The following is a 21,439-nucleotide window of genomic DNA, read 5'->3' on the forward strand; positions in this document are numbered from 1 at the left end:
GGTTTAGGAGGCCGTTTTACCGACAGTGCGGAGTACCTTCCTTCAGTCAGGCTTTTGGGGGCAGATGGAAAAAAAGCAATTTACTATATAATGCCTCACGCTAGCTAGGGTATACCTTGACTTTATAGGGCATCTTTTGTTAAGTTTTTAAGATCTAACTAGAAATTAACAGAAACCAGAAATCAAATGACAATTTTAATAGACTTTAGAACAGAGTGTACGAGTATAAAACACTGGTTTTGTATTTCAAAAGTTGCAGGAAGATAGCCAGTCATTTTAAACAGTCTTCTACAAAACATATGCCAGTAGATTACATAAAAGACACTATATACAATATAAAAGAGCAGAAAACAATCCTCACTGTAAAAATAATTTAAAACAAAGTATTTCAATTTAAAATATCTCCTATAGCACAAACTAATACATTGTGACATGCAAGTGAAAACTAAACATATTGCATTCTTTAGTGTAGCCAAATAAGAGCTGTATTAAACTTGGACAATGAGACAACATGCCAACATTTTCTGATGAATACAGGAGGCTGTTCTTAAATATTTATTAACTGATGTGTCTTATGTTCAAAGAACAGCGACTATACATCTTCCAAAATGTAATAAATATTAAAGCAAAGAATATGAATAATCTACATCGTAGAGTTCATTTGGGCCAATGTTGAAAAAGTGGTTTATAGAAAAATGCTGTTTCACTTACTACTGCACTGTGCAATTTTACAAAATAGTTCTAAAGGCTTGGAAACAATCTGCACTTGAAAAGTTGCAATGTCCAGTTTTAAGGCAGCCTAGCACTTGAATCTATGATGTAATAATTTGAGTAGCTGCTTTGCTTTTAATATGCAAGGTGGAGCTAGCAGGTGGAAGATTATTTTCCCAACCCGAGATGTGACCTCAGAACAGCGTCCTGCATGGTTAGGTTATGAATTTGTGTTTTATCCACGCAGCAGCGTAAGCAGAGGCTCTCGCTATCCGAGTTAGTTGCTCCTGGTTTTGTTGCATCGATAAGTATAAAGGAAGAGCTCATCTTTTTGTGCCTTCTTGCGTGCCAGTAGAAATGCTATTCTGAACTCAGCCTAGCTTCCACATTAGAGCCCTGGCAATTTATCAACTGCTATTTTTAATGCAAGCTGCGCTATGTTTGACTTCTGTATGGAACGTGAAAAACTTCTACTGGGGGGGATCCATTTTGTTTAAAATGCCGGTATTGTAATTGCAAAGGAGCCAATGTCAACATCGCTTCATATCCACAGGAAGTATGAAACTCGGTAACCCAAGCGTTTTCACAGCGCTTCTTGATCATAGGACCATAGAATACCATAGGATTTCTCAAGTGCTCACTGTCTTGTTTCCATTTAACTACCTACTCACATTTAAGTATGTCTCAAACATACAAAGAAACTGTTAAAGCAAAAAATTAGCTGCCACAGTAGGTCTTGGAAAATGCCAGTGTTTAATGACAGACTAGGTGAGAATGAAAGGTTTAGCAGAAGCATAAGAAAGTTTTAAATAAACCAAACTGTTACAAAGCAGGAGGTGTGAAAATACCATTCTTTGGTCTAAATTAGCTGTTCCCTTTATATTAGTTTAACATTCCAATGGCTTTTTCAAAACTGTTTAAAAATAATATAAGCTGAAATTCATTAAGCAAAAATATGTATTATATACATGGATGCCTGATCAGACAGATGAACTTAAAAGTGAACATAGTGACAATTGTTTAGATACTCCTAGTACCTTAAAAAAAAAAGATGAGTTAGTGTTGAGTGCGCAGTAATAGAATTTTATTGAAAAAGGTAAAAAACTAAGCATGAAAATCTGTTTTAGTTATTTATAAACACTACATCCTTCTGGTTTTGTTGCTCTAAATTCAGACGTAAACATTCATTCTGACATGCCAAAGCTCCTAATGCTGGTGGAAAGTTCCTGTAACCAGTCAGTGATCACTTTACAGCTTGTTGCTCGGATGATCAGTCCCTGCAGCTTCGTTTGTATAAGCTGATTCATCAGCTGCCAATTCATCTTGTTCAACTCCGTCTTCCCCGAATCCAGGTTCCTCTTCCCTTTCAGGAGCATCCTCATCCTCTATGCCATTGTAAAACTCTTCGATCTCACTCTCATCCTCCACATCTAAGCTCTGACTACGACATGAGCCGCTTTCGCTACTACTCCCGCAGGAACTAGAAGATATGATATCATCTTCAGAATCTGAGTATACCTCAGCACCGTGGAAAATATAGCGATTTGGTGGTAAAAATAGATACTGAGTACCTGAAACAGAATTCCAAAAGTCAGTAAAAGGCTAAAATAAATGATTCATACAAGATCTTGCAGACTTCTGGTTAGAAGGCACCTGCATATATGTATTTTCAACAGTGAAACTTAACTGACAAATCAGATTACATTAGAAACGCACTTATTTCAATGTATGTGTATTTATTATGAAGCACAAAACAAATGCTTCACTCGGCATTCCTTCTCGCCCCTCCCTTTGACATAAAAGAGCATTTAAACTTTAATGTCTAGCAGCTTTTTTTCATTGGTACAGTTATTCACAGCTACATTTCCATTACTTGTAGCAGAAATGGAACCCACTGCACAGAGTATTTGACAAAGTTTAAAAACAGCCTTTGCTTCAGAAAGCTGCAATTTAATACCTGGCTCTTCATCCACAATGATTTTCTAGTGTGAGAACTCCTTACATCAGTTAAGAGACTGCATACTGGAAGGCTTCCTTGGAAAGTCTTAAAGTTTCCTTCCAAATATGCCCGGCTCCAGCTGTGAGATTTCCTTTTCAACTCTTATCATGACTTCATCTTGCAGTTCTACTGCCATACCAAATTATGACCTAGTGTGACCAGCTTCTTAACACCTGAGGATCAAATTAACTTGTCTGAAAATGCATTTGAAAATGTTAGAAACCGATTTATTTTTTGGTACCTACCTTGAACCTCCTAAACTTTGATCTTTTTAGGGAGTATGTAATTGCTGGTTATAAAACCTATTATGAATTAAAAAAAAATTTCCTATTGGCTTCTCTAAAAGAAATAAACGATACAGTGATGAGTTATGTAGACGTTTGTCTGAACAAAAATAACCAGCAAAACACACTGATTCCCTCAAGGGTAACTTATGTTTATTCTAGACCTATTTAAAGCAATACATCTGGGCCAAAAAATGGAAAATACTGGGATGAATTAACGCTTACCATCCAGCCTTTTGCTAATCTGTTCTTTTGCAGATCTGTTTACCCAGCACTTCCTCAATATCTCATTTTTTTCTTTGTTTTCTCCGTTGTTAGATCCATTTTCCTTCATTGTTTCAGAGTTCATTAGTTCACTAGCAGGATTTTCAGGGTTTTCTGACGATGTCTGTGTGTCCTGAAGCTTTTCCTCTGCACAGGTCCCTTTAGTTTCTGAGGCAGGATCACAGTTTTCTACCTTACATTCAGCTGGGTGTTCTGAAGACACCACTGAAGTATCTGGTGGAGTCATTCTTTCTGGTGAACTAGAGCCTTCTGAAATGTTTAAAGGGGTAGGCGGTAGCTCGGAAGAGTGCATTTCGAGCTCCTTGTGCGTTCGTGGAGGCTTTTCTGTTATTTCTGAAAGTTTTACCGAGTTGTAGCAAAGTTTTGTATATTCGCTACCTAGCCTTTGACATAATTCATTAATAATAACATCACAGTCTCCAAGAAGCTCCACGTCAAAGTGTAGATGAGGCAAAGGCTCCCTATTAATTAAGATCTGAGGCACTTCGTGGGGGATGGAACCTATATGTAGAAAAAAGAATTTAAAGCTAGTCACTTCAGTTTTACTTTCAGCAGAGATCTACTTAGAAAGCTTGACTCCTCAGACTTCTCTTCATACCTTCACCGGTAGCCTGTCTGGACTTTTCCCCCTGTTTTTTTCCAGTAAAAAGTGGAATCTCAATCACCGAGAAACACATGCACAGAAATATTGACTACAGCAATGTTTGGTCAAGTGTAAAAAGATTACTAAAATTAGTACTATAATCTCTTAGAAGAATTACGTTGATTTTGTGCATTCATTTTATGTACTTAAGTGCTCATGAAGAACATACTGCTGGTAAATGACATCCCCTTCATTAGGTCAAAATATTTCCACGTACAACTTACACTGTACAGGGTTGCTCAACTCATTTCTGACATTTAGGCTTCCAAACCCCACCAGTTTGGTAACCTAGCTTCGATTCCTCAGATAACCAACTAATGAAACCCAGTTCTAGGGCACAGAAAGAGCAACGGTTTGTGTAGTGGATCCTCACTTTCCAGTCCTTATGCATTTCCCATCAGCCCAAACACTAGGCTCTGCCTCTCATATAGCAAAGAGGATGTTGCTACAAGGACCATGGATGCGGTACTGTTCCCAGTTAATAGCAGATGCTAAGCACGTGTCCTCCTTGGGCTTACATGTGAAGAGAATTTTTTTTAGTACTAGTAAGTCTTGCATTCAGTAGGCAAATAAATCACCTGTCATGGTGTTTTGTCAGCCTTTCTGAAGGGCGTTTTTCTATAAAGTATGTTAGCAGAGATGTTTTTCCATATCACTTTTAAAAGCTAAGGATCCAAATAGTGACACACTATATAATGCCCACTGTGTATCATTAAGTACTGACTTTAAAATAAGCTACAACTCAGGACACCCGATGTACTTGATCCGATTTTTTGATACTACCTTTAACCTTTTAAAGACGATTCCTTTCTAAATCTTGCAAGTAACTCTGAAAGCATATTGCAAGCAGGGAGAGAAATGAATTGAATCTCAGAACAAAGTCATTCAAGTTTTAGGAGAGTACTTTTTCAGATTATCATTTCATTATCTTGAGATCTGCCTGGAGTGTAGAAAAAGCACTTACAATTTCTTACTTCCTCTATTTTGCATTTCAGCTTTACACAGGCAATCAGTTTTCATCTTAGAAAACTAGATGCTTAATCTAGTTTCTTCACTGAATCAAGCCAAAAGCATTTCTTAGAGCTCTTAACTGAGAATTTCACTTGTGATCCAAATTTTTGGAAGAAAATATTACTGGAGATAGTCACTTACTTGGAATCAATGCTACTGGTCTTACTTTCAGTGAAGACCCAATGACAATAAGGAGATCAACTTCATTTTTGTCGTATTTCATGGCGCGATGGAACTGCTCGGGTAAGTTCTCTCCAAAGAACACTATGTCTGGCTTCATGATAGCGAGCGGTTCATCAGGTGGACATCTGGGACATCTAGGTACAACCTGCAGTAGAACAGCTTCCATTACTACAATTCAAGGCTGCGCCCTTGAAAACATCAGATTTTAGCAATTCACAGTGACTTATTTTGGCAAAAGACAGGGAAGTTTCAGTGGTATTTCCTCATTTCTTTTTTTCTGTGGCTACACAGACAAGTACATTTCTTACTCTAGCCTGCGGCAACTGCACACAGAAATAAAACTACACCAGGAATAAAGAGGGAGTCAAAAGGGAGAAACCACGCAGATCTACACCACAGTTCTTACCTGGCAACTAAGCCCAAGTCCAGAAGTCAAGCTCAGCACCAATGAGTAATTACCTCCTATTTGATAGGAATATATTTTTCTTGGTTTAATTGGAGCAAAAGCTTAGATTTCACTATCAGTTTCCATTACAGGATCTGATATAACCCCCTTCCTAATCAAAGAATATATCGCAGAGCTTTACCCCTCTACTTTCTCTGTTCCTCCAAGAGGATATGTGTGTTACACTCATAAAACAACACAGCACTGTAGCAGGTGGCTGGCAAAAAGCATATGGGACAAGAACATAGGAAAGAACTTTTGTTTGGTCTCCATTTTAAACTTTTCCAATTCCTCCAAAAACAGAGCAGAATCCTCGTTCACTAAAAATGTGGACGAGAGCTACGTTTGTAAAGAAGTAGGCTCCCTTTCCTCCTGAAATGGGAGGATTTTCTGACCTTTGGGACCTCTTTCAACACTTTCCTATCTTAAGACTTTTTCAGAGAGAAGAAAAGGAAGCAGGTGAGTGATATATGTACAGACAATACTTCAGTTACGACTGAGCAATTTTTCTTTCAAGTAGTTTAAGTCTTCTCAGCTGTACCGTTAAAATAGGATATCCCAGAATAAATCTAAGGAGCTAAATGTAGCTGCAATCCTCTAGCAGTCATCACAAGCAAATTAGTCCTATGTAAAGGTGTAAAGAGATGTATATTACCTACTGTAATAGGAAAATATATGAAAACTGACATTTAAATGCATAACAACTCCCTCTTGTGCAGAGAACATATACAGAAAAAAATAATAGAGAACTTACTTAGAAAGTTTAAATCAAAGAACTAGTTTATGGATGCCTGCAGTAGGACAGAAGACAATGCTTTTCAAATGAGAAAACGTCACAACTAAAAGGCCCTCCTCTAGTGTCAAAGGACCTTTCCCAAAAATTTAAGTCTTTGAACAAAGAATCCAATCCTTCTTTGAAGAAAACCTTGTGGGAGGGATGCGTAAGAAGCAATATGGCACAAGAACTAGGAGTTGGTATGGAGGGAAGCTTCACCACATACCCAAGCCAAAGAGCATCTAGTAACCCCACACTTATGGGAAACCAACTAAAGAATTCCCCCAAAAGGAACAGATGGGTAGAATGAATCTTGAACTTTTTCCTCAGACCTTTACATATTAGAAGGAGAGCTCATAACACAAAAACAGCTTAAACCTTTCTGAAACTTTTTACCCCGCTGTCTCTTCCACTGATGTTAGTGATGCTTTTGCCCTTTCAGTTGGAAGCTTAAGGAGGGAAAATAATTTGCTCTGTATTAGGAGGAAGATGAAATGAAGACCTCTAACTTTTGGTTTAAAGAGACCAGGTAATATTAATTCTGTTTCCATCATTTCTCACAGGAAGTCCAACGACTTGTGACTTAGCGGATCTCTGTAGAGCAACTGATATCCCTATCAAATCATTTGAGTCACTATAATGGGCCCATAAATGTGTTTCAACACTACACTACTCACCAGCTTCTCTGCTAATCCTCAGAAAGGTCGTCAGTAAGGGGGAAGATCTATTCCAAGAGCTGAAATTGATACCAAGAAGTTAAAGCTAGATAATTGGCCACTCAATTGCCTAGGGTCCTCTTTCCCTCCAGAAGCAGCACTCCCCCAAAACCCCACCACCTCTGCTGATGTATTTGTCTAACAAAAGAGAAATGGAATTTCTCATTTTTGATATACAGATAACATCAAGGAGATTAGTAAAGATTACATTGGCTTAAGAATATCCAAGAACTGGCGCATGTTTTCCATGTCTTGGCCCTTTTCTTCCTAAATCTGAGACCCTTTCACTGTCTCTTGAAACTGCCTAAAATAGTCAAAAGCAAAGTAAAAGTGATGTTTTTTAGAAGTGACTGACAATTGCTTTACTCAGAAGTTCTTTGTATGATTTAGAACTGCTGCTGCTTCTCATCCAGAAGGATGGCTGTGTACAGCAACCAAGAGGAAGGATCACGCTACAGGGAACTAGCACGTTATCTTGCAAGTGGTAAAAGAATGAAGAGCAGCAACAAGAAATTGCTAGTTTTCTAAGCAGATGATCTCAAACAATTCTCAGTCTATAATATGTTGAAAGGAAATCCTGGCAGAAAGATGCTAGCTAGACTCACTTCTTTGTGAAGCACTTATGACCATCAGGGGATGGACCAGAGCAAAGGAAACATAGTATTTTTAGGGACAACTAAGGACCTGGGGCCACATATAACTGAACTTCCAAGTAGTGGAGGGTAGCAGAAACTAGAAACTGGACTATCTATTGGGAGCCAGGTGCCAAACCCATTTTTGTGAAGGAGGACTTGTTAGGGAACAAGGCTGTTGGAATGGACAGTGTTTTGCTTCCTAAGTACAGAAAAGGTTTCTTCTGGTATCTAAGGAACCAAATTCTATATTCTACAGAGCCAAAAGAAAAAGAAACTGCATGGCACCGGTTTGGGAAATGCAGGCTATGGAATAAAGATAATGATAGCAAATAGAACAATTTTTTTTTCAGGCATAAAGGAGGAGGGATCTATTTTCTGTCAATAGCTTTATTTCTTGTTGTGTGCAATTATATTTGGCAATAACCATATTTATTTTGCATTATGAAAGTAATTCAGTATTACAGCTAGGGCCTGCCCTGGAAAGATATACCTCGCAGCAGTACTGTAAGATTAGGGCTAAGAGATTGAGTGTAAAAATGGTTCTTCAGTCTCATCTCGGGAGTAAGAACCCTCTTTGTTCTCATTACGCATAAGTATTGCTACAGGCAGCTTCTCTCCACTTCCCCACGCTTCCATTACTGACCACCAGCAGGGACAGGCCATTGGGGCAGAAGTTTGGTTCAGCATATGAACATACAATGATTAAAGCGGTGCTAGGAAAAGGAGACCCGACCACTAACAATCAAACCAGAAAATTAAAACATGCTTAGGAAGGTTGTTTAGAACGAAGAAAACCTAAACTCCAACCAGCTGGCTTTGAAGGTAAAGGAGCAGCAAACATCTGTAAGATAAAAAGTTCTCAAAAATAATATTCTTAATAGCAAAGTAAACCAGATTTCACATCCAATATTTCAGTGTTACAAAGCTTCAGGCTTACAAGATCTACATTTCTTACAGCTTTAACTCAGACATCTCTTCTGAAAGGCTTTCATCGAGTTCCATTTCAAATATAATACCTGAAAGATTTACATCCCTTCCATGCTTCTCATCTAAAGTTGAAACTGTGGACTCCAAGCATTTACCAAAAAACCATCCGCCTGCAGAAAAGAGTCCCTTCAGTTTGTATAAACAAGGTATTTTTGATCAGAGAATCATCATCTCTGTTCCTTCAAAAGAAGGGGAAGAAGAGCAAAGAGGGTCTTGCCAAGCCAAAAGTTAATCTGCTCTGACAGAGCAGCACTAACTCCTGCCTTGGCCCTGGGGCACTTCACAGCCAGATGTGGGGAGTTCGGAATATGGAATAGTTCGGAAGTCCTAGAAAGCAATGTCTGACATCTCATTTGATCCTCTTCCTTGCAGAGGCTGCTCTGTAGTTAGCAATTGCTCCATGCATCATCTACTGTTTAAACATATTTTTAACATAGGTAAATGCTCAAAGAGCAACCGATGTTATAAATGGTTAAGGAAGCTTTCTCAGTGTGACTGTGAGTTCACATTAACATATAACAGGTATAAATCCAACTTTCTACTTACCATTTTAACCTCTGCTTTTCTCGGAGGTGCCACTAAAAATGGACCCTTATGGTTTTGTTCTGCTTTTTCCCATTACCTAATTTTTGCAGTATGGTATTTGAGTATACTTTTAAATACTAGAGGAAATGCTAAAATACAGATAGGCACTTTTATGACACATGCAAAGATATGTAGCCTTTTAAAAGCAGATCTTTTAAGCAATCCAAGCGTGGTGTTTTGGGTTTGTGGTTGATTTTTTTTTTGAGAGAGAGAGAGAGAGAGAATTACTTATTAGAAAGCTGCAGTGAGTTGAAATAAATTTTTTACCTGATTGAAAATATCTCCTCGAACAACTTCACAATCAACTTTGTATTTACAGATCAGGCAGGAAGCTGTTGCAAAGGAACCTGAGGGGAAAAACCCGTATGGTAGAAATAAGGATTTTTCAGTCATTCAGATATAGTCTTTTTGCCCAAGCTGTTTTGACACAAAGGCTGTTATGTTGCAGTGCTATAAAAATTGGTCATTAAAAAGTAATGTAAAATTAAGAGAAGATACTTCTACTACTAAAAGTAGTTCTTCTAGATGTTAGTCAGCAGACATCTTGTTTTAGGAAAAGTGATATGCCACATGCATGTCAACACAAACTATATTGTGTCCTTTCATTCCCCCAACTCGTGCAAGCATATACAAGGAGGGGAGAAGAGAACCTTCCCTTCTCCTCCGTACACAACTAACAGTAGTGCTGACAGCTCTGCAAACAGCAGCAGCAGAACATGAACCCACATGAACTCAAGAAACTGTAGGGCAAAATAACTAAGAAAATGCATTAGTAAAGACTTCACTATAGGCAACTAAATAGCAGCAGTGTTCCTTTCAGCAGAAGTGAGAAGTTACAGCTGTATTGTTCAAATTGAAATACTGCTCTGAACTTGGCATCCAGCTTAGCTACTGTGTTTATTATTTGGCAAGACCATCTTAAGTTCATTGCTCCATCCAGCCACTCGGTAGCTCTAACCAGCCTGTTTCTGAAGCAGTTGAAGGTGATGCCCACGTATCTGGTAGAACATTCGTGTCCCTATCTGTCTAAAGGGAAAGCTTATCAGGTGGCTAACACACATGAAAATACACAGTGTGGAGTCATTGTGGCAAACTAGAGCGGCCTTTTGGTGCATACGTGTCCAGGAGAGGTAAGCCTACAGGGCCTTTTATCTGTGGAAAGAATAATGCTAGAAGTTGACAGAATGCTGAAGAATAAAGTAGAAAAATTGACAGATTTTCTCCTAACCATGAAACAAGGGGTTAAACAAAAATAAAATTGACCCTGCACTGCAATGTGTCACTCATACAGCAAAACTCTGGAACTCTCCAATTTCTAATGGTGATATGAGGGCAGTAAGAAAGCCCTGTGACTGAGTAATGTATAGGGAGGTACAAAAGTCTCCCTTCAAAAGGAAACTTTTAGAAAGGTAACCATTAAGATGTTGAAAGCTTTGCAGAAGCTAGGAACAGCTAAAAACCACTGGTACCAAAACTTTATCTGGACTATTATTTTAAGCCACCCAAATGAAAGATGTTTTCTGCTCATAACCTACACACAGCAGCCAACCAACACTTACACTGCTAAATGAAGGGATTCTGGGGCTAAGTGCAACATCAAAATATGCTTTGAGGATATTGTATCTGGGTAAGACAAAGACAGCAAAAGCACACAAAAACTTGGAGCAGATAATTTATGAACAACTGGCAGTTCAGGTCTGCTAATCACAGCTGGTGTGGAAAGCGCACAGCTTCTGAAACGCTTGCTCAGCATTGCAATTCCCAGAACTTGAGGGATTCCAAAGACTACGAGAAGTATGACAGTTATTTGCTCGTTACAATTTGTTTATAGTAATAATCTAGGCCTTTATACAGTGTGTTAGGGACATGTCTGTCAGGCTAGCAGACCTAACCCTGTCTGAGGCATCTGTTGCTACCTACTTGCAACTCTATTATGTGAGTTATTTTTCACCGTCAGAAGGACTTGATCAAGAAGTTATGCTGCCCCATGCATGAGTCGTGTAGCCAGCAGGCCACTGCCTCTGATCATTCAGCTACAGTAATAGCAAGGAATACGATCTAATTCCAGACATGTTGGTTGAATGCAATAGCCATTTTAAATTCAGAAAATGCATCTAGGATACAGTAGTTTTCATAATAGCAACTTTACTGTAGGTCTGCAGTGTGAAATCGGTTCCAAGGTTCATACACAAACTCCCCAAATCATTACAAGGGTCCTTCTCATTTGGCACGCTCATGATTAACTTGCCATTGCCACAGCTAGGCAAAAAAGATAGAATAAATACAGCAGTATGAGCCCTTATGTAACAGAGTTTCAGTTTCTCTTTAGCCACTACCATTAGTCAACTAGCATTTGTTGAAGAGCAGCATAACCATATGTCAGATAAAGCTTGATGTGCTCAAAACAACCTTTGCCAATTTTTGAAGGCCTCAAAATCTCAAAGTCTCAGAAGTCCATAGCGTGTTTTTAAAGAATCTTTTTAATTTAAAATCAACTTATACAGGACATGGTCTGAAATCTAATCACTGTAGCGTGCAACTGAAAAAATGGGAAGCTTGAGCATGGCAGTGGTGTGCAAGAACACAACCATGTAAGAATTTCATGGTAAATACCTCATATGGAATGACAACCAAAAGAAAATACACGACACACTAAGTACAAATGGAAACTAGCACTAGATTTGGGTTATTTGACGGGGAGGATTCTACTGTGTGCTGTTTGGTCACCACGACAGAGCACCATGTTTGCTCTGTCTGAAAAAAAAAATTTTATTAATTTGGTACTGAGCTAAACTTTGTAGAGAAGGAAACCAAGAGAGTTTGGTCCCTGGAAAAGGTGGAATTATACAGACAGGTCTTACAAACATGCCAACGCTGCTTTTAAACAACTTATTTGCTAGAAGTCTACTAAAGGATCCAAATGTGCATTTTAAAAACTAATTTTCTGTGTCCTTTCCTTAAAAATGAATCCTTGGACTTTTAGCTTGACCTTTGCAAGTCCTTGGAAATGGAAAGCGTATCGAGCAACTAAGTAAGAGATTCCACTTAATTTGGTATCATAATTGCAGAATGCATATGACACTGAAAGTGTAACAAGATGATCTTCAGTTGAACTGAACTGGTGATTAATCCACCATACAAGATAAAGTCACTGAAGTGTCAGGATATTTTACGATTTCAATGGAATATAGCCTAAATAAAGAATCAGGTAGCAGCCAAACTAATTCACTGACAGACAGTGAGAGAGACCTATACAAAGAAGCATCAAATACATTTTAAAAGTTAAGGTCTAAGCTTGTGCAAACAGGGTGTGGATCTTCACTGATACACAAACACCACCATTTATCAAGCATAATTTCTGAAAAAAGTATTTCCTCTTGAAACACTTCTGATTTAAATACTTAAGCTACATTTAAAAAAAAATTCAACATTTTAAAAGCAGAATACTTGTTGCCAAGAGATAACCAATTCAAGAAAAAAAAATAAATTAATTCCAATAGCAATTACCTTGTCACATGCACCAGTAAACATCATTCCTATACATAGAACAAGAAAAGTGAAACTAAAAGCACTAACCATGACACTGTATTATCCTTTGAATTCCTGCAACCTGTTCCAATGTGTCTATGTTCTGAGTATAGTTGCGAAGTAGTTTTCCTTCTTTATCCATCAAAGCTATAAACTTGTGACAGAGAGATGGCTGGAATTGTCCTGGGTAGATTTCCTAGGGAATTCAAAAGTACATTAGAAAGTGTAAATGGATACACAATGTCTTTATGCCAACTGCAGCAATTCACACAGAGCTAAATATTATCAATAATGATTATGTCAGCAGTTAATGTTGTCACTCCCTTTGCATTTTGCCATTTCTCTCAGATCCGACTCTTCTTTCAACAGCTGAGCTTCTGATCATGTCAGGATGAATTGCTCCATGCAAGCTGGTATTTTGTTCTTCACACAGCATAAAAGCAAGGTTTAGATCTTTTTTGGTTTTGAAAATTATGAAATAGGAAAGCTTTTCTTCCTTTGTAAGTGTCAAGTAACCTCAATATTTGTTATTAGAAACATATACGGTTTAACTGCAGTCTGAAAAAAGTTTAATGAGGAATTTGGATTCTGTCTTTTGGTTTGGGATAAGCAGTTTTTACTCCTCAGCATTATTAGCAGCTATTCCTACAAGTTGGAAGCCCAGAAAGCAGAATGGCATTGGATATAAAGCAGAAGACAGGGGACACTCAGAGCAGCTTTGCCAAGTTAGCCAGTTAACAGTAGTCATCAAGTTAAAACCATATGGCTTAGCAGAGCAACTCCACTGTGCCGGATAGCTGCTTAGCCCTTCCATTAGATCAAGGTAAAGGAGGTAGGTATATCCAAAGAGCGTATGGAAAAAAACAGGCACGTTTGTAGAATGATTTGATGTTTGCTCACAGTGAACAAGGAGCCTGCCAAAAGGAAAAATTAAACGTGGGCACCCAGCTGAAAGCTTCACACTAGGAACCTCTGTCTAGAGTTGACCACCCCAGGTGGTACCTCTGATTGCTGTGCGACTAGGAGGACTTCAGCAGTGGCACCACCACTCCATTGCTCAGGAGCAATTATTTAGGGGAGGAACTTGAATTCCAGACCCTCTGCTCTCCAGTCACTCTCTCACCACTGACCAGCAACTGGGCTGGAGGCTCACCTGGGAAAGTGAGGCTTTTTTACAGAAAAAACGCAAGAGTCACTGGCCAAAAGAAAGTTAGCAAGAAGGAGGCTGCTGCCTACCTTTACCAGTAGATGCTTAAAGCTGAACCAAAAGTTCTAGCACAACAGTGAACTGTTAAATTAATCTTTGTGACAGCTCTGCCTTCAGCTACCATATAGCCTATTAACAAACAAAAAAGACTTTTTGAAAGCATTTGTTTTTCCCAAAAATATTTCAAGTTACTCATGATTCTGAAGCTACGTGGGTCTTTGGGGTAACTGCAGCAATGATCGCTGGTTGCTCATGGTGCTATTATCTAGATTATGACTAGGCTATTACACAATTAGAAACAGATATTCTTGTAGTCCTAACAGCTTATATATCTTAGTCTGAAGAAGCAAGACAAATTTGCAGAGCTCAGTGGCAGAATGTATTTGACTGTTCTTTGCCCCTAGAATTAAAGGAACTTAAGATCTCATAGAATAAGAAATCAATATTCTAACTGAGCTGACAGACAGAAAAGGAGAAGGAGGAGAAATTATTTTAGTAAAAAAGTATCAGCCAAACTGGATTTGGACTATTCTGGTAAAACCTGTGTACAGACAGGCTTCAAGTAAGTTGGGGTTTTTTTTTGTTTGCTGTGAGATTTGGGTTCTTTGGGGTTTTTTGGGGTTTTTTTTTTGGGGGGGGGGGGGGGGGGTGTTGTTGGGTTTTTTGTTTGTTTTGCTTTGCTTGTTTTAAATATTAAAAAAAACCAAGGAACTGACTATACTAAGGAGCATCAAAATACATTAGTATCTGGACAGGAGGCTTTCAGAGAAATCCAAGCAGCTGAAGAATGCATTGATTTTTCTTTTCCAATCTTTATAACACAATAGAGCAGTTGTATAAATTGTAAGCGAAGGGAAGAAAAAGTGAGCACAACTAGTAGTGATTGATTTTCACAAGTCCTTACTGATCCTGTAGTAATTCTTGTAACATTTTTGTTTTGATTTTTTTTTTGTCCTGAGGAAATTCCAGACTAAAGGCAATTATTTTTTTGTCTGTACATATGTCTACAGCTTCTACAATTCCTTCATGTCTCAGATGAGTACTCCCTGCTTTTTAAACTGTTTAATAACACTAACATCTTTCCAAAAACTGCTGTTCTCCCTTTTAAATGAGCACAGTCCCTGCAAAAGGGCTTTAATTCTCTAAGATGTACAGATCCTTATGACAGCTATATCAAAACCTGAAACAAGAACAAACTTATTAGTGCATGAAACTGCTTTAGTCCTCTTTACTGTAAATACAGTGATAAAATGTGAATGTATGATATGACATTGAAGAGCATGCCATAGTATATCAAATTCAAATGTAGTTTTTCACATTCCTCATGTGCTGGCCAAAAGTTTCTCATATTCTTTCATTTTTCAGAGAAAGTAACAGCAGCTAAGATTATTGAGGTTTGATCAAATAACTACAAGTTTTTATTTATCCTTTCTGAAATTGGAGACACTGTCTAGAATGCTTGTATATATAATGAACTTATAACAGGAACAGTAAAAATGAGCTTAAAAAAAAAAAGAGAATGTTGCTAAATATTTCTAATAAGGCTAAGATGTGGTTGCATACAAGGACTGAAGTAACACTGAGGATGTAGAATTGATACATTGCGAAGACATGCCCAAGGAGAGTTATTATGCTACTGAATGAGGTCTCTCACTAAAGTAAATTCAATATATTAACATATTTTTCTATCTTGTTTATAAAAAAAAAGACAAAGATACCATTTTGTTAACAGAATAGTTTTATACCTGATTTATGCATTTTAATACTGTCATCTGTCCTTACTGACCAAGATAAGAACTGTTGGAAAACCGTACCTTTGCAAACTTAAAAAATGGCCTGGGATCCTTTCTGAAGTATTCTATATCAAACATTGCTTGAGGATCTGGAAGGTCTGGGAAGTCTACAGCAAGGCGTGCATAGATGCCATCTCTTGATCTGAAGTCAGGTATTCCACAAGACACAGACACCTGAAATATATTTTTGCAATCTGAAATAAGCGAAACTACATATTTGGCTATAGAGTTGCTATGATATAAACTATTTGGGAAACCACACTTCTGTATGCTCACAGTGCTCAGAGACATTAAGAACAAAACCAGTCTGGGTCTGGGTTCTCTATATTTATTTTTCTTTTTTTTTTTTCCCTTTTTTTTTTTCCCCTTCCCCTTTTTGTGGACCAATGTAACAATTCCCAAATCACAAGCAGGAGAAACAGCACAGAAACAAAGTTTGACAACTGGACAAAAAAATCCTTTAGTACAATCTGTACAGGCAGTAATAGGACACCAGGCCTTATGTTTACTACTGGAATTTTTGTGAGAAGTGAACAAAAATTTAAAATACTGTTGCATTAAATTTGATTAGTAAGTGTTCATTGATCTGCAAACTTCGGCTTGGACAAGGTGGCTGGGTTTTTTTGGTTTTTTTAACATGTTAACACAGTAACAGAATAGATTCTTACTTTTGATGAATAAACCCCTTTTGATAAACAAACATTGATAAACAAACATTGTTTATCAAAGCATTGTAGTAGTCAATAAAGACTAAAATTTATTGTCTCAGACTACCCCAAAATACTGTGGGAAGAGGAGGAGAAACAGGTGAATGATAGCAATCATTGAAACAGCAAGATTCGGCAATAGAAGAGTGCTTTTCTGACAAGCTGATTTGAATCACTCATCTTTTCTGAATGGCGTCACGCCCTCTGTGTATGAACAACAGAGGCAAAAAATGATCGACTTTTCATGATCTGGTACATAGATACAAAGCTGCAAATGTACAACAGTTTAAATACGTTCTTTAGTAAAACAGTGAGCAATCTTATTACCATCATAAGAGTGGCACATGTTAAAAGTAAAATTCAGTCTACTGAAATCCAATCAAATCTGCCTTATAACCCTCCCCAACTCTTTTTTTTTTTTCTTTTTGAGTCCTATTCTTCTAGTCCCTCTAGCTCCATCAGGTATTTTAAGAGATCCACTGACATTTTGTTTAAAAAGTCATTACCTTTGTTTCAAATTAAAAAATGACTAGGATAGAAAATGTTCTGAAACAGGTAGGTGTGATCTTATTCCATAACTATTTTGCATGGAAGCAACTGTGTAAGAGTTTAAATGTTTAAGAATATTTTCTTATAAGAAGAGAGATCTTGTAATTTCCAACTTAAGCTCCAGTCTTGCAGTGTGCATCGTTCTAGCGGAAAGCTGTGCCTCCTCTTCCCATCTAGCACAATTATTTGATTATGAACGCTGCGAGGGTCACATCACCTGCATGCTATAAAGCAGTGGGTAAGTATTTAACCAACTGTCTACATATTCTCTCACTGTCATTGCAGCAATACGTACCCCAGCTCCAGTCAAGACCATTATTTTTTTGCATTCTTGTAAAAGTTTCACAGCATCATCAATAGTATTAATATCTTTTCGTTTTTTTCTTTTTGGTGGTTCTGAAAGAATGTTTATAACTATTTGCCACAGTGTCATATCATCCAGTTCAGGTGGAGGGATTGTTTCGGGTAGCAGGTCTTTCAGAATTGTCCGTGGATCTGTACCTAACATGAGATGCTGCTGAACAAAAGTGTAGGGACCTAAGAAAATTAAAAAAATATAAATATTTAAAACTGAGTCAAGTATTTCAGATGATTACCATCATCATCATCCCATTTGTTATTGCTTCCTATTACAATTTTATTAATCCAATTTAATGCTTCGTTCATCAAAACCCCTGTATGTTTTGGTCTAAATTCTGAGGTGATAGTATAGCTAGAGTTTTTACTTATTTATTATTATTATTTTTCATAATGTATCTCCATTTTATGGCTTCATTTATATTTTTCCAACATATTGTAAGGTATTTACAGTAATAAGTTGAAGACAACAAACATACATATACTTTCTAGTCATATTATAAAACATCACTCTAAAGAGACAAATAGAGCCCACCAATCCATGGATTTTTGTTGTTCTTTTAGTCTAACACTAATGATTTCAGATATGACCTCCTAAAGCCATCAATCAGTCTTTCCACAAAGACTCGAGATTAGAGCTGTAGAAGAAAAACAGGTAAATCTTAAGAAACTAAACTAAGAGGACCCAAATAGCTATCACTAAGGCTAGCTACAATACATATAAAGAAAACAATTGTTATACATATTTACCCAAAAGGTACCAACAGTGATCCTATAACGAGGGATCAGCAAAGGCAACATATGGGCAGATTTTAAGTAGAATATTGTGTTATCATAATGTGTTTTCTTGATGCTATTCTTATCAATACTGGCAAAATGAACGCTGTGGCATCATCACACCTATGTAAAAGACCTCAAGTCCCAGCCCCACTGCACCCTGGAAGCCACTGTCCCACATAAATCACCAGTGACCTTAGCAGTTACCTTGCCTCTGTGCGAGACAAGAACTTTCTAATGAGTTCCTAACTGTCTTGCTTAACTTATCTGTTGCTAATATGCAATATGTATGCAGACTAATAATTCCCAAACTGATGTAACACTTAGGACAGTGAGCCCTACAGATTGGCTAAAATCGTGCAAGAATCATCTTCTTGTTCCTTAAAGAACTAAAACTAAGTAAATAGGCTAGAAATGTGCCATAAATCTGTTCAATTTAGCGAGTCTATGTGTATGTTTTTAATATGGACCGTGGCAGGATTTCTATACAAAAAAAGACATTGACAATTTGAATCAAAATAGAGCAAGTGTAAAGAGGTTCATTTTTAAACTCCTTAAATAACATACAGAGTACAGTCAACAACTCTAAGCAGCTCAAAAGCAGCAACTGCCAATTTTTTTGCAACAGAAGAAATCACTTGAAGACCAGGAAGAATTAAGTAACTGTTCAAAGGCAGACAGCATCCGAGAATATTATATAGGCTTCTACCTATACGTGGTCTTGGGGTCCAATCACTAGAACTTGCGTGTGAGGCTCTGTCATCTTCATCACTATCACAGGAGTGAAAACCATTGGCTATGATTTCATCACTAAAAAGGAAGTTATCTGCAAGACAGCACAACAATGACGGGTTACACTTAGCCAAAAGGCACAGATATATATTTAAATATATGACAAAACCTAAAATTGTATGCTTTTAAATTTGATTGCAACGAATTACAAATAGGCAGTTTTGTCACTTAGACACAGAAAACTACTACTTTTTTTGAGTTTATAGATACGCTTTCAAGCCTTCAGTAGAGTTACTGCAGGATTTGCTACCTTAATACTGGGCTTCAGTGGGCTGGATGTTGACCTTAGTGAAATTTTCATTCTATAAAGTGCTGGGCATTAAGGATTTTGTATCTTAAAAAAATCCAAACGCTTTAAAAGTGCAATTAAAAATTCCTTTCTCTTACAATTCTCACTTCATTCAGCTCACTGAGAAATTGGCTAAAACGAAAATGCGTCATCATTAATAGACCAATCTTTGACTAGGTTTCAAGAGCATAGTATTTTAAAAGAAATAAATACACATTTGAGTACAACTAAGTTACAGAATTTTGTCAGGTTATTATCTTGCAGCTGAGCTGCAATAGGCGACCACATACACACTTGTATTATATTTCAGTTATGACAGAAAATGTGCTACCTTGAACCACCTTAACCAAGTTTCTCATCCATTTTACCCTGCAGTTGGGTTTGGCTTAGAGTACTTCATAGTTACTGCAGCTCAGCTCATGGCCTTAAGCCAGAGAAACTCAATCTAACTTCATCACGTATCTAGATGGAGTCCAAAGAAGAATGAGATACTTGTCTTACAGCACACGCATTACTAAGCTAACGTTTAAGGGGAAATCTAAATTTTAACCTGAACAGCTTATTAGAATTTAGACTAAACTTTTTCTATTGGCTTTATTAGAAATAGCCACAGCAACTGTAGCTTAATTTGTTGAAAAATCTAAGACTACAAACAAAGGAGAGCAAGTTTCAGTCATGCTCTCTAAAGCAAAGAATCACTATACTTCTTTTCAATCTCTACTTGAATAAACCCCTACAATATTTCAGCTGTTACTTCACTTTACTCTTAAATAAAGAACACCACAAAACACCATCATTTTTTTATTCAGAGATTGTGTTGTCCTGTTCTTTCCCTTGTTGGCATAAATATTTTATTCTGATTAGAATGGAAAGAGGTAGAGGACAGAAATTTGCTTTTGGTACTGGCTGTCTTGTTCTTCTGAGACCACAGGTGCTCACTGACATTACTATTTCTTATTACTAATCTACATATTTACAGCATCTCACTTCCATCTCATTATGCATGAAGTCAGTGAACATATTATCCAAAAAGCATTACGAAGAAGAAAAAAGTTGATTAGTACACATCAGTAAGCATGAAGTGCCAGTTTTACTAAAACAACCTTTATGTCTACTGTATCTGTATAAAGAATCAAAGCTTATGTTGTTAAAGACTCATCATATACAGGTCACATTGTATTGTATTTAAGCAACACTGTGACAGACACAAGTAGGCTAAAGTACCAGTTTAAACTGTAACACTCCCTGTGAATTCATTCGAGTCCTCAAAGGACTAAAGGGAATGCTTGCCAGAACTAAGCAATCCACAGCAAAACATGCCTGAGGATCTGAGTAACTGGAGCAAAAAGGCTTCACGTGAGGCACTGATAAGAGCTCATTAGCTTTACTCTTGCACTGCTCCAATGCAGTTTTTAAATACCGAGGCTGTTCCAAGCCTGTCATACAGCTCTGTTCCCTTTTGGATTGCTTTTGCACAGGCAGAAATTTTCTGTAGAGTTTTTACTATGGAGTTAAAGGTAAAGAGCATCTTTAACTGCATTCCAGGATAAAATGGAAAGACTGCACTGGCAGAACGCAGTATCTTATACCTTTGAAGAAGTCTTTCCGAAGCACAACCTTAAAAACCGAGATGAACAACAACAACAAAACCCCTCAAAAGCTATCTGTTTCAATAATGCAATGCAAGGTACTTTCATACCGATACTGCCCAAACAGCGTGCTTCGAACACGATCTGCAAAGAAGCTTTTTAGAAGATTATAGCTTAGTTTTGTGCTGCAGTCACTGAAATCTTAACCAAGACTGTAACCTGAAGTCATTTAAAGAATGGTTCAAGACTGCCGCTCCTGTGCTCTCTGTAGAAGTTTCCAAGAAACAGAAATAAAACGACTATCGCGGCGGAAATTGTGAAAAGGAAACGGGGCTTATCGTTTTTCATTTTTAATAACTTGTTGCCAGCAACACAGCAAAATAAGCGTTTTCAGAGATGGGAGCCGAGTCGATCTCCTTCCACGAAGCCCAGCACAAGAAACGCCCGGCTTTGACAAGGACCGACCGGAATTAGAATCGATCAGGTTTGGAAAAAAGGGACGCAGCTGCTCGCTCGAGCTTGCGTTCAACCTGCGGCGGTCGAGGCGACCGAAGGAGCACGGCGTGCGCTCGGGGGTCGCCCCGCACGGTCC

At 37.7% G+C, this 21,439-nt stretch overlaps 1 protein-coding gene across 1 annotated transcript; it reads right to left on the minus strand.

Moving 5' to 3' along the window:
• Nucleotides 1-182: 182 nt before the first annotated feature.
• On the minus strand, nucleotides 183-17,427 carry SIRT1 (sirtuin 1). Its single transcript, XM_010579981.1, has 7 exons — nucleotides 17,339-17,427; nucleotides 15,809-16,762; nucleotides 12,836-12,983; nucleotides 9,527-9,606; nucleotides 5,075-5,261; nucleotides 3,220-3,780; nucleotides 183-2,282 (listed from the first exon to the last, which is right to left on the minus strand). Exons 2-7 carry the CDS (start codon nucleotides 16,343-16,345, stop codon nucleotides 1,960-1,962), a joined length of 1,836 nt encoding a protein of 611 aa, XP_010578283.1. The 5' UTR covers nucleotides 16,346-16,762; nucleotides 17,339-17,427; the 3' UTR covers nucleotides 183-1,959.
• Nucleotides 17,428-21,439: the final 4,012 nt, after the last annotated feature.

The sequence above is a fragment of the Haliaeetus leucocephalus genome, unplaced genomic scaffold (genome assembly GCF_000737465.1).
Source record: "Haliaeetus leucocephalus isolate CR32 unplaced genomic scaffold, Haliaeetus_leucocephalus-4.0 Scaffold687, whole genome shotgun sequence".
NCBI classification, from domain to species: domain Eukaryota; kingdom Metazoa; phylum Chordata; class Aves; order Accipitriformes; family Accipitridae; genus Haliaeetus; species Haliaeetus leucocephalus.

What these genes read in the sequence shown, in the direction of transcription:
- SIRT1 (XM_010579981.1), bottom strand. Translation starts at nt 16,345, where the DNA reads ATGCAACAGTATTTTAAATTTTTGTTCACTTCTCACAAAAATTCCAGT. An exon ending in CATTTTTTAAGTTTGCAAAG is followed by an intron (nt 12,984 to 15,808) that starts GTACGGTTTTCC and finishes TGAATTCCCTAG; the next exon opens with GAAATCTACCCAGGACAATT. An exon ending in GAGGAGATATTTTCAATCAG is followed by an intron (nt 5,262 to 9,526) that starts GTAAAAAATTTA and finishes GTTCTACTGCAG; the next exon opens with GTTGTACCTAGATGTCCCAG.